The sequence below is a fragment of the Dromaius novaehollandiae genome, chromosome 13 (genome assembly GCF_036370855.1).
Source record: "Dromaius novaehollandiae isolate bDroNov1 chromosome 13, bDroNov1.hap1, whole genome shotgun sequence".
Lineage (NCBI taxonomy): Eukaryota > Metazoa > Chordata > Aves > Casuariiformes > Dromaiidae > Dromaius > Dromaius novaehollandiae.
The window spans coordinates 14,054,567-14,067,620 of record NC_088110.1 but is presented as its reverse complement, the minus strand read 5'-3'; the positions used below and the strand labels follow the sequence as shown (position 1 = coordinate 14,067,620).

General features: G+C 49.0%; 1 protein-coding gene across 5 annotated transcripts in view; it reads right to left on the bottom strand.

The window, feature by feature from the left end:
• The window catches only part of KCTD15 (potassium channel tetramerization domain containing 15), a 45,926-nt gene that overhangs the window by 10,831 nt on the left and 22,041 nt on the right, over window positions 1-13,054 (bottom strand). For all 5 annotated transcript variants that reach the window (XM_026107666.2, XM_064519676.1, XM_064519677.1 and 2 more), the window contains exon 4: window positions 5,801-5,945. In XM_026107666.2, coding sequence (XP_025963451.1) covers window positions 5,801-5,945 — 145 coding nt within the window. The remainder of the gene's footprint in view (window positions 1-5,800; window positions 5,946-13,054) is intronic.

The following is a 13,054-nucleotide window of genomic DNA, read 5'->3' as shown; positions in this document are numbered from 1 at the left end:
TGTGCTAAGAAAATTCAACAATAAAACCTAGGAGAGATGGTACAACCATATAAAAATCAGTCCTTCATTTCTGAAAGTGAGCGGAGGTACGAGATTCCTAAGGTAAGATGCAAAGCCCATTCATTCAATGACAGTTTCTTTTCAACCAACTTCACCAGGCTCTGGACTAGGCTAACAGTATCCTGAATCGCAGGAGTTCCACGGTCTAACACTGCCAGGCCAAAACAGTAATGCCATAAACCAAACAAAATCAGGATCACACCATCTCTTCCTCCTCCACAGCCATCTATTAGCCCACAGCATTAAATCCAACTCCTTAGTAACCATCTGGTGTAACCATCGTTTGTCCCAAAACAAAAAAAATAATGTTTAAACAAGATAAGAGTTTAAATTCTAATGTCCTTTTTGTGATAAGGCAACAACCAGTTTTCAAGTGAAACAGCTCTTCTACAATTGTTCCCAGGAGGACAGAGCACACATTTCAGGCTGCTGGGTGGAAAACAAGAGTTATGGTAAAGCTTCATGTGCTTTACGGCAGTAGGTATGCAACCACACACCTCTGCACTCCAGTCCTAACTACTGGGATTTAAGCCAACAAGTTTGAGTTAGTTTTTAAAATCAAACTTCACCAGCACACACAATGCATCTCATCTCCCTTTGGTTTTCCTTTCCCGCTTGGGTTCAGCACAAATATGCTGGAACAAGTTTTGTATCTAGAGAAAGGGATTTATAACAAAAATGTTTAGAATCCTAAATGTGCTCGTGTGGAGGGGCACTGTGTACATGCAGCATAAGGGATGCTCAGCAACTGCCTGCTATCAGGCAGTGGCAATACAGGGAATTTGTTGCTCTGTAAGGAACAGATGGGATAGAAAAGGGTCTTCTCCTAGGAATGGCTAGAGAAAATTCATTGCTGTCCACCAGTGACAGTCTCGGAAGGAGAAGCGTTCTGTGAAACTACACTCCATTGACTGCGTTTTACCCAGACTATCTCCTGCCACCATGGACCACTCCACAGCCCTGACTTTGGTTTGGCTCCTGTAACTGAAGATCTGGCATTTCTGCATTGAGACACCTCAGCAACACTGAGGGATTGACAATATATTTAGGATGAGGATTTTACAAAATCACTAACAAAACGTGAATGGCTCAAAGCATGGGGGTCTAATTTTCTATAAAATCTGTGCTTGGGCATGATGATGAACTCTGCACACTGTTAAATACACTACTTCCTCATGCAGGTTTTATAATCCATTCTGAGTACTGTGCATCTGCGACTGGACTGACAGTGATGCCCAACTCTGGATTGTCTACGCTACGCTTGAGACGTCCAGGTAATACTGACGTAGATATTTCCACCCTTGCACATTACATATAAAGTCCTCCCCTGATTTGCAAATGCTTAAAACAAAATATCACGTAGAAAAAAATTAACCCACGAGAGACCCCAGCCAGGGAGGTGCCACAGGCGTTACAAGAAACATTTCCACGCTGGTCACTTTGGTGAGTTACCAAAGGTAGGTGCAGACATGAGTCTTCCTACACCTGTCCAAAGGAGGCACACTGCACCGAAACAGGAGTACCTACCGGGTGCACCTGCCTAGCACAGTGGCAATTGGGCCCCGTTTCACTGAAACTCAGCCTCCGAGCAGCCTGCTCTAGCTTCTCTCCCGGGGTACAGTGACAAATGTGTGTGGACAAACAGGCCCGCTCTCTGACGGGGAGTCCCGTGCCCAGTGCAGCTTTGCCGAGTAGCCGGCAGCATCCCAGAGCAGATTTTGCACAGTATCCAGTGGCTCCTTGTTCTGCAGAACTACTGAGGAGTCTCCCATTTCTCCTAGGGATGATGTCCCTGCCGTCCCACCCTCTTAGGGCAGCACAGCCCAGAGTCAAGCACTGCGTATGGCAGCTGGCACAGTGCTCGTGTTCGATCAGGGAGCTCAGCAGGTGACTCCTGTAGCCACGGTCCCTGCTCCGGAGCAGAGCTGCTCCCCGCTAGAGTGAAAGGGGAGATGGCCAGTCTGGCCCCGCGCCTTGCTGTGAAGTACCACAGAAGGTCTCCAGTGATGGCACCTGCACGCGTATTCTGTTTCACGCTCTCCACAACGATGAGATATTTAGCATGTCTGTGCACACACGTGCCCGCCTGTATGCCGGAGCGAGACGGCAGCCCTGGGTTCCCAAGTCCCTCCTAGTTACGGTACGGCTTGCACACAAAGCCACAACCACGGCACAAGGCACGAACTTCTTGTATCTCTAACACGAACAAGGGAAGTGCTGTCAGATCACCTGCAAAGGGAGCAGACAGACCGTAACGACGCACACAGCCTTCTCTCCATCCTCAGCTTCTAGACAACATTTAGTTTTCAGAGGAAAGATCAGCAAGTCTTTCAAAGACGCAGCTTTTTGGCTTTCACAAATCTGCTTGTGATTTAGTAGAAAAGGGGTTTTTTGGTGAAGTTCATGTCAGCTAAATTTTGCAGTCACCCTACGGCTGGTTTTATCTTCCTGGGGAGGAAGAGGAAGCACAATCGCAAGGCAGGCTGTGCTGCTGTGAGGATGTCCATGCCAGCGGGTCAGTACAGATCTGCTAACTACAGGTTAAGAGGGGGCTGAGAGACAATGTAAAACCACATCTCAGGTGAACCTGATGCTGTTCCCTCAGTATTGAAGAGGTTCTTTATTTTTGTACCTAAAATTGACTCCTGAATTGGCCAAAATGGCTCTTATGTATCCATTTTTCACTTGTTATGCTTTGTTTATGTGAAACAACAAACTCTCCTCCTGACTCGATGTTTCTTCTGTATTTTAGTGCTGTGAAGATCTGACTCCTGGCTACGAGAGAAAGTTGCTCACTTCTACTACCATGCCATTTGTTAAGGTAAGTTTCAGAGTATCCAATATCAGATGCAGCCATATTAATTTTAAAACTGTGTTAAGAAAGCAGAGCACTGGCCTTGTGGTTCCAGTGCTACAGGTGACCTCTAGAGCCAATATGAAACTTTTAGATGTCCTGTGCCTTTTGTGCCCCTCCCCTCCTAAAGAAGGAGTGATAATATGCAAGTTGCCTATGCCTGCTTCTGTTTGAAGATCTCTAAGCAAGGAGTCAATCCCAGATAAGTAGCTATGATGTGCAGTATGGTCCTGATTTTGCTTGAACATCTGTAATGAAAGCGAAGGGGGCAAATGTTGGTCCTAAGTACCCTGGGCAAACACCTCTGATGGGGGAAAATAAGGTAGAGGATAACCTCTCCTGCTGCTCGCCATCGCCCTGGCACAGCACGGACTGGGTGCAAAGGAGAGCGGAGCCAAAGAGCTCCGCATCACATCATACTTCATGTGGCTGAAAACCCACAAAACCCAGGAAACTTGTATGACCTATTAGAGTATTGCTCTCAGGAGGGAGACCTGTCAGATACCAAAGACTTTCAAGTTCTGGCTTATTAGTAATTGTAAGAGTAATTAATATTCACTGTAAACACACCAGTCAGACTTGATAATAAAGAATCACTAGCCTAGGAACACATACCCCATTTTCTCTGCATTTCAGTGTTAACTTAGTCTGAAAACAACACTTAAATAGCAAATACAATAACATTGGTGTGGTACTAACATTCCAAACTTTCCAAAATAACCATCTGAGCAGCAATTCAAGTTGAAAAGCAACTTGGCTAAACCTTGAGGCTAATAAACTGCTGATTAAATTAAGGGGTAAAAAACTAATAAATATTCAAAACACTTGATAATGCTTTGTTTGACATAAAGAACATTTAATGCAAGTCTCACTGGAAAACCTGTCAGGTTTTATACCTTAAATAGTGTTTTGCATTTAGAAACACCAAGTGATTCCATTTGCAGCCTTTGATTATTGTCTTCTGTCACTTTAATCATGCTGGTAAAATTACAAGATTTCTGTGAAGTCAAATCCGTTTACAATGCAGTTTTAATACAGCTTTGCAGCGCATTCTTCTATGCATTTTTATTTAGTTACTCCCTACCTAGCAATACTTTGCTTTGTTCTTGAGCCCTCATTAGCCTGGGGTTTGCTCTAAAGCTCTCTCAGGGAGGAACTAAATAAAATACAGTTAACCCTATGCAAAAAGATAGTCTGGAGCAGCGGACCGAGTGTGGGCACAGAGGCAGGCTCTCTCGCAGCCCTGCCAGCAGCTCGCTGTGTAGACAAGTCGCTGGCATCCACCAACCTCCTCACCTCGGGGCTCTTGCGAATCCTGCTGGGTTCGTTTTACAGCACCTCCGAAATCCACCCTCCCGCTGCCAGCCTAGGCCACGATCAGCTCCAGCTACGTCGCTGGCACACCCTCGTCTCGCTCCTTCTCGTCTCACCAGACTGTCCAAAGCACTGCTGCTAAAAGCATCTCTCCGGCATTTTAATGCATTATTCCGTCCCCCCCCACACCTTTACTTGTTCCTTACAGCCCACAGGAACGTCCTGGTCTTTAGCTTCACTCCTACCTGCGTGTTTTCTCCCAGTTCTCCGTACGTACTTTCTCCTACATCCATCCTTCTGCTCTGCCTCCCGCTCTGCTTCCCGACGCCCCGCACGCGCGGCCGCCTCCCCAGCCTGCCCGCCTCCCCAGCCTGCCCGCCGTGCCGCCCCTCAGCACAGCGCTTGGACTGGAGCTTCAGCGCTGCCCGCGGGAGCCAGGCCTTCTCCCGGCCCGGGCACGAGACCTTCCCTCCCAGCCCACGGCGCCTTCCGGGGCAGCGCACAGCGATCCCTTTAATTTTAACCATCAGCTCTGTGATGCCTGGGTCAAACGTGGTTATTCTCACTGCTTAGGCAAAAATAGCTGAGACCTGGTGTGCAGGCTGAGGATCAGCTGCACGCCAAGGCCGAGGCCACCGCAGCAACCACAAATTGGGGATGACTCAGTAACGACTGGCCAAATTACCTTCCCCTAGCGCAGCGCGGAAGACGGAATCGCACTACGCCGTGCGGGAACTTTTGTTTCCAGCAACACCCCATGTCTCCTGAGAGCATCCCCGTTATCCTTACAGTGTGTTCACCAGTTCATCCTGGAGTTAGCTCTTTTGTTTAATCTTGTCATCTACAGTCTGGATACTTTTGTCTTCTAATTTTCATACGTAAGGATGACAATGTTGCAAGTTTCATAAGCGCAAGGCCAGTTAAACAAGTTGAGGAGGAGAGAATTTAAACAACCAGGATTTGCAAAACAGCCCAATGCCATTATTTCATAGAGAACATGTATTATTCCTTAGAATCTCCTCAGTAAGTTCCATTTCCCAAGAATATTCTGATATTCATAAATTGTGTTAAAGATCACTGCTTGAAACGAAAATATCTGCATTGGTTATACCTAACAGAAATCCTCATGGGTCTGTTTCTGGGCGTTTCGTTTTAATACCAACAAGAGAAAGATTTATACAGCTTAATTCCTCTAACCACCAAATTTAAAACATTTCTTTCAGATTCCGAACATTAAACCCTGGTAAGTGCTGGTTGCTGGTGTTGCTTCTTAATTGTTGTTATACCCTGATAAATAAGCTAAAAATCTGAGAAAATACAATTAGTTTAGAAAAACTGATTTAGCCGTAAGCTTCATCGTTTAACTTTTTATGGTATCCATGACAACCATTGGTCCATTTATTAAATAACAGCATCCCTAGTGTAATACACAAGTACTAAAAATCCTAACAATAAACAGCAACATTTAGTTAAGTGTGTTTAGGTCAAGCACACAAACCGACCTGCACCAAAATAAATGACAGAATGGAGAAAAAAAAAAAGAAAAGGATTGCAGACTGTGGCTTTCTTTACCTTAAAGTCATCTGGGAGCAGTAGTTTAGATGTCCTTAGGAAGCTTAATATATATCTGAAAATTTCACCATCTCGATCAATGAAATAATGTTGTTTTAAACTGTCCAAGACAATAGGCTCTGTGCCGTTAAACAGACGACTTATTCTGAAAAAGAAAAGAAAAAGAAATGGGCAAAATAGACAAAATCTCGTTACACCCTTAGGGCTTAAAAACCTCCAGCCAATTTAGTTGCATCAGTTCAATGTGCATAAGGTAATTCAGTATCTTAATTTGGCGAGAAATACAAACAAGCACAACACAACATGTGCTTTGGACCCGCGTACGTGCCCCCACGCACGCACAAGCGCGTGCACACGTGATGATAGCGACGTGTGCATTGGCAGTGAGCACCCTGCAACCGCTCCTAAAGCAAAACCCTCACTGCCCAGAACGGGGGCTGCAAATTAGGCCCATAACCCCGACGGGGAAAACGCCTATGAAATTCTCGCCCTGCGTTTGGCGGAGTAATTCTGGTGTGACCGTGCATCACTAGGTTATGTGATGTTATACGTTCTTGTGCGCTGCATGGAGTTAACGGAGAACTGTGCTGCTGCTGTGCGATGGGTTGCTGGACGCTAGCTTTTTCACCAGCTTGGCTGTCTTTTTGATCAAATGCTATCTCCATTTTAGAGGAGAGAGTACCTGCACGCTGCGATGAGCTGCCTGGGTCCTCAGTGCTGGGTGAGGGGGCATCGGAGGCTGGATGCTGTTGCAAGCCAGCAACCAACAGCCCATGCAGGCAGCTGCAGCACTACCTGCGGGACCGTAGTCCCACCGCAAGTAGCCAGGCACCAGCGTGCCAGCACTCCTGGCAGATAAAAGCAGTGGGGCAAATCTTTCATGAGCAAAGAAAAGGAAGAGACAAATGAAACCAGGAATCCAACTGGATAGGTGTAAATAGGAGCGAGGTACAAAGTCAGCTACATCATTTTGGTTTCCTCGTGTGCGCTACAGAAAGCAAAGTGGGCATTTGCCTGGCTGGATCCGTCCCTCTCCTCCCTCCTGAACGACTGGCTTGTTTCTGAACGCTTTGTCTTCCCATGAGAAATAACCCAGCTGAATATATGTTCTTGAAAGGAAAATCACAGGAGACAGACAGCAACGACCTATTAAGTAATTGAGTCCATCTCTCTGACAGTGCAGCATTGTTCCCAACTGCCGAGTGTCTAGTGTTTCAAAGTCGCGTTTTAAGCAACCCTGCCAAGGAGGATGCCATTATTTCCCAGAGAGACTATTCCCCAGCCGCTGGATTTCCCCGTCAAGCGTCTTCCCCCATACGCGGCCATGCAGCGGCCCAGCGGCCCTCTCTGCAAGCAGGGCAGCGCCTTCCCCGTCCAGAGAAGCGGAGCTCACCGAAGCCGGCGCGGCTGGAGAGCGCGGAGGCCGTAAGCGGGCTGCATCCCCGTCCGCAGCCCCCGGGAAGCACCGCCGGAGCCCCAGCCCGGGGCACGCTTCGGCTTTGCGGCCCACCAGCAAGGGGACCCGGTGACAGCAGCGCGAGGCGCGCGGCGCGGCTGGACGAGGTGAGCATCGCGGCAGTGCGTCAGAGGGGCGGTTTTGCTCCACTCAAAGTCTGTCCGCGCCAGAGCTGCCGACGCTCGCAGCCGCCCCTGCCCTGCCTTTCCTCCGGCCAGTCCAGGGTCTTGCAATGCAGCTGCACCTCGGCCTGATCTTCTCACTTTCTAGTAGAGTTGCAAATTTAATTAATGTGCCATTTATTTCTGAATTAATTTTTGAGATATTAAGTAAACCTGGACTTAGCAAGCCCCCACTGAATTCAGCTTAAAAGCCTTCTGCCCTCTCACGCAAGTTCCACGTTTTACCCCCTGCTCCCCTTCCCTCGTGTCTGTGTTATTCAGTATTCAGCAAGTCTGGTTTACTTATGAGAATAACCAAATGCTTTCCCAAGCCCTAATTATAATACATTTACTGCTTTTTCTTCAACCTCTAGCCTTTCAACTGTATCAGAAAAAACAATCCAGTTCACATTGCAACATTTAATTTATATAATCCCAAAGTTCAATGAGCCTCCAGTAATTCATTATTTTCCTTTTCATTGTTATTTTAGGGCTATTTGCCTGAGACAGCTAAATATATTGCTCTGTACAGCGTTAAATTTTAGTCCAGGAAGCAGACAGTTAATTCATTTCCCTAGACGTGCACAGGAGCTTGTGTGCTGTTCTGAGTGAGACTGAAAACAGAGGTAACACTGATACAGCAACTTAATATTCAGTGCTGTACATTTACTGAGTAGATTTGCCTGGGTATTGCAAGTTTCGAGAACTCATCTCACACCTGAACGAGCTGGGCTGTGGCTTAAACCTCCTCCCCTTGGCAGCCCTTTTTCTGTGAGGTTTGCGAAAGCACTGCAAGGGCTGCTGCTCAGCGCCTTGGTGCGTTTGGGGAAGGGCTTACCAACAAAGCAAGGATGCAGGGAAGACAGGATACAAAATTTTAATGGGCTGTTCTTTAAAGTAGCGAAGCAGTTTTTTGGTAATGAAAACAAAACATGAATTTTGAGGCCTTGGTGGAGTGCCCTGAGCTGTATTTCTTCACCAACAAAATTACTGCTGGGGAAAGAAACTCGCAGAGTGTTGAAAGACTTAACTGCCACCCCCAAAACAGAGTGATGAATAGTTTAAGGATTTATTTGACATTTTAGGGGGCTGCTATGTTCCAAGAACAAACTTCAGTGCAGTATGTTGTAACCCTGCGTGCAGAAAGTGTTCCTGCTTCTCCCTTCTCACCAATATAAACTCTACCTGTGGGAGGTCAGTCGGCAAATGCAACACCTTGAGAGCACAAGTGAACTCAAAGGACAGGAGCACACAGCTTCTAATGCAAGCTCTGCACGATACGCTTACCCGTGGGGTGTAAAGCCAAGAGAAAGAGCATGGAAACCCCTCACCTGATGCCGACTTGCTCCACGGACAGATCCCAGGTTGGGCAGAACGGAACACAATGTATGGAAGGTGGGAAGCAAGATGTGTGCTGACTGTTCTTTAAGGAAATAGTGTAGCAAATATAAATATTAGTGATTTAGGGAAATTTAGGGAAACAAGAGTCTGCATGCTGTCCGGAAATTATGAAAGCCTTCTGTGTCTTGTACAGGAGCAGACTGTGGCTGGAAGCAGACTGAGGTGTAACCGTGCAGCTGCAGAAGGTCATGAGCACTGAAGAGGTCCCACGGGCTACGACATTTTGGTTTCCAGTGCCTTGAAGGGTACCACAACTGGGACCACAGTGTTGGCACACGTTCGAGAGCAGATGAAGTCAGCCCAGGGTAAGGAATGGGAATGGTTTTGTACTGTTTTGTGATGAGTCAGAAAGGAGACACGGATGAGGCAGGCACTCCGGGAGCTCTGCCGCCTCCCAGCTCCCCCCCGTGCGGCGTGAACTCCAGTCGCGGGGTGAGGTTGCAGCCCAGCAGCTCTGCGAGACTGGGCACTGTTCACCCCTGAAAATGGCTGTTTTTATGAGCGGTCATGGTGCCAGCATGCACCATGGTGGGCAAATTAGGTTAGGCCATCTTCAGGAGAAACCCCTTGCCTATGCCTGGCAGGTACGATGCTTCCAGGGCTGCTTGTAACGAGGTGGAAGTCCCAGGAAAATAAGAGACAGAAGGTAAAAAGAGCTGAACTTAGACCCTACGGAGATGGTAAGTCCGAGCAATGAATGCTTCTTCGGTATTCCCACCTGCTGCAAGAGACATTTCACTTTTTAATTTATAAACGCTTTCAAAGCTTTTGTCCAAGATTTAATTTCCAGGCAGAGCGTACATCACGGCAGGATCAATTAAAGGCCTAAAGATTATGAGCTTGCCTTTCCGTTGCCTCCATCTCTTACCGCCAGCGTTCGGAGCGCTCCCACGGCGCTTCAGCCCTGTCTTCCCAGCGCTGGGCACTTCTCAGCCCCGCGTTTCCCCTCCCGAATCGCAGTGCAGCTGCCCGCAGCCCCGCGTCGCAGCACCCAGCCTCCAGCCCCGTGCGACTGTCCCGTAACTCGCGCCCGGGCTGGATGCTTTCCACCGCTCTTCCTAACTTTTAGAAGACAATTTGTTGATCACATTGCTGCAGTTTCTTTGTGCTTCTGTTGTTTTTGCTACAGGCTTTTACATTTTCAATATTGTTTAGCCAAAATGCCAAAGGGCAAGTCTCTAGCTTTATACTGATTCCACTATGACATTAAGATCTCCTTTTATCGGATTAAAAACAAACAACGCAGCCAGCCAGCCCACAAGGACAAGATCGCCAGTAAATTCTTTTTAGCTCCTCGGACAGGGGAGGAAGCGACGTGCTGTACTGAGGTACCTACGGACAGCGGTGTCTACCCACGCGCCCTGGCAACGCCAGCTCCCCGTTTTCCAGCCGGAGGACTGAGCTAGCTCCCTACTTTTCTTCTCCAAACAGGAACACGGGGCTGGAGGGGGGGTCCAGCCCCCGAACTGCAGGCTTCGTGGCTTCATACACTTGCCAAGCTCCATCCCGGGAGCAGGTAGGGCTCTCCCCGCCTCCGGGAGCGCCTCTCCGTCTTGCAGGGGTCACCGCCGAGCACCAGCAGCGCGGCCAAGGCTCTGCGCGTCGACTCTCGCCGTCACGAGGTTTGAGAAGGATTTCAGGATGGGAGCATTTTCCAGGGATCTTTGCCTTTTTTTTCAGGCCACAGTTTAGACGTTTTCTTGACAGCCCCAAAAGATGGCTAAACACTCTCTTTTTGAGCAGAAAACTTAAACTCTCGCCCGCCCGTCGCGGCGCCCCCCGCTCCCGCCACCTCTGCCGCCCGGCCGCGGCGTGACGCCACGTAAGCAAAACTCCTCACCGCCACGTCGCGCCCAAAGTATTAATTTAAGTAATTACATGATTAATATTTAACTGTTCAGTGATATTTTTGTCATTCATAATTCAGCTGTTTACACTTATTAAAAATTGATTCTGTAGACATTTTTCCTGCCCAATGTCAAATCAGCAGGGAACGCACACTTTAGAAAACTGCCATTAAAATGTGTCTTTTTTTTTCTAGCTTTACGGGAGGGGCAGAAGGGAGACAGGTGTCTGCGTCAGGCCGCGGAGCGCCCCGCTCCCGACGCCCTGCTCCGCGCCTCCTGCTCCCCGCGCGCCGGCCGGGCCCCGGCGGTCGAGGCGGCCGTCCGCTCCGGCGCGGAGCCGGGAGGTGGGCAGGGCGAGGAGGGCCGCGGGCCCGAGCGCAGCCGGGGCAGGAGGTGCTCGCGGAGCCGCCCGAGGGCTGGCAGGGTTCGGTCGGTGCCGGGGCGCAGCGCGAGCGGGTTGCTGCTCTCGTCGGTATTTGTTCAAGGTGGGTACGATAAACACTGCTGCCTGCTTCTGCAGAGAGAAAACCGGGGAGACTAAAATGTGTCCGTACCCGACGCCGTCACCCAGGTGGCTAAGCAGTCTCTGTTGCTTGTCCTATCACAAAAAAATAACTTCCAGGAAAAAAACCACAGGGCAACCGGAGTGACAGCGCCCTACCGGACACGAGGGTGACGCCGGGGCCCCCACTGGTGCCAGCTCCGCTGCCTGCGACGCCAAAGCCTAACCCTGGCACTGCCGTTGGGCACGAGGAGCGAACAGCGCCGCCGGGTTTTTACGGTAGTATTTTTCACATTTCCATAATTTTTATTATAAACCCAGTGACTTGTGGCAGCCTCAGTCCAGGGTCTGTGCGCACGCTCCCAGGGAGCAGGCGTAACGCAGAAAGCGCCCGCGCGCTTCCGTGAGGGGCCGCGTTGAAACAGCAGGTGCTGGAGAAGCAGGGAGCCCTCGCCGGAGCAGGGCCGCCAGCGACCTCGTGGTGCGGCCAACGGTGCATCGGCCCGCGGCCCGACGGCAGTCCCGAAGGAGAGCCGCTCCGACCCGGTCCCTGCCAGGACACAGCTCCCTCACGCCCTGTCGAACCAGGAGCCTGGCTAAAGGCTGCACCCGACTGCAGTCGCCTTTCTGGTCTGCCCCAAGTCAAGCCTTCAGCTGTAATTAGCGTGAAAGTCAATAAACAAAACTCTGTTGTATGGTTATACCACACTTTCACACCCTGCCACCTGACCAACCAGGGATTTTAAGCCTTTTTCCAATTATGGGAAAATAGCACTTAGGGAGAACCACTGTCTCCAGCACGTCGTGCGGGCGGCACGCCTCACTGGCCGCGTCACGCTGCGGAAACACCGCGTGCCCTTCCCTGCCGCGGCTCGGCCACAGCCTCCACCGTACCCGCAGGCAACGTCGTGCCCACCTACCTCGGCGTGCTCGAGGAGAGACTGGGCTCAGGGGCGCTAGAGCTGGGGAAAAAGTTGTTTTAAGCATCTTTTGCTTGCACCATGCTTTGCTTGCACCATGTTTTGCTTGCACCATGCTTTGCTTGCACCCTGGCAGACAAAAGCGCGTGCCCGACCGGGGGTATAAACTGCGCCTCTGCAGGCTCCGAGACCCAAGCAGCCCACGTGCTTTGGGGCAGGCTCTCGTGCCGAAAGACGTGCTGAGCGGCTGGCTGTACCAGCTACGAAACGCATCCGTGAGACCCGCATGGAGATTTTTAAAGCCCGTAACCCCCAAACATCTCTCTCAACGTTTAATGACAAAAGAGTGTCAAATACTACAGTGCGATCTTGGCAGAGGGATGAACGGGTAAGTTACAAGGTAATGGGTTTATCCATCTCTAATTCCTCTAACCTTGTGTTCCTGACGTTTAACTTTGATCCTGGAATGCCATAGGAGCTTTTCGAGCCATATGCTCGCTTTGCAGTGCTTTTGAAGGATATTACACTCATTAACTATTAAGCACCTGAAGGAACTGCAGGATCTATTACCTAGATTTAATACTTCATATTTTGCTGTTCAGGCTAGAAGATCTATTTTTGCAATAGATCAGAGCTGGTATATATAGTATCAACATGTATTTTTAAAAGTCAATAATCCCAAAAGAACATTATCATCCACCATGCAGAATCATTCTAACAAAGTTCTGGAAGGATTTTTGAATACTATCACTAAAAAGCAAAACTAGATATATAATAGGTTTTTGTAGTTAAAACAAAGCGAGGATGATCATGTTTACAGTTCTCCGTTACTATCAATTGAAGTCCACTGAAGCAACAGGTAACAAAATACACTGTAATATAAAGTACCTATTATTTCTGAAATACTACAAACAATTTGTGGTAAGGATATGAGATCCTATGGGTCTTTCTCTTCCCTCTGTTGCTA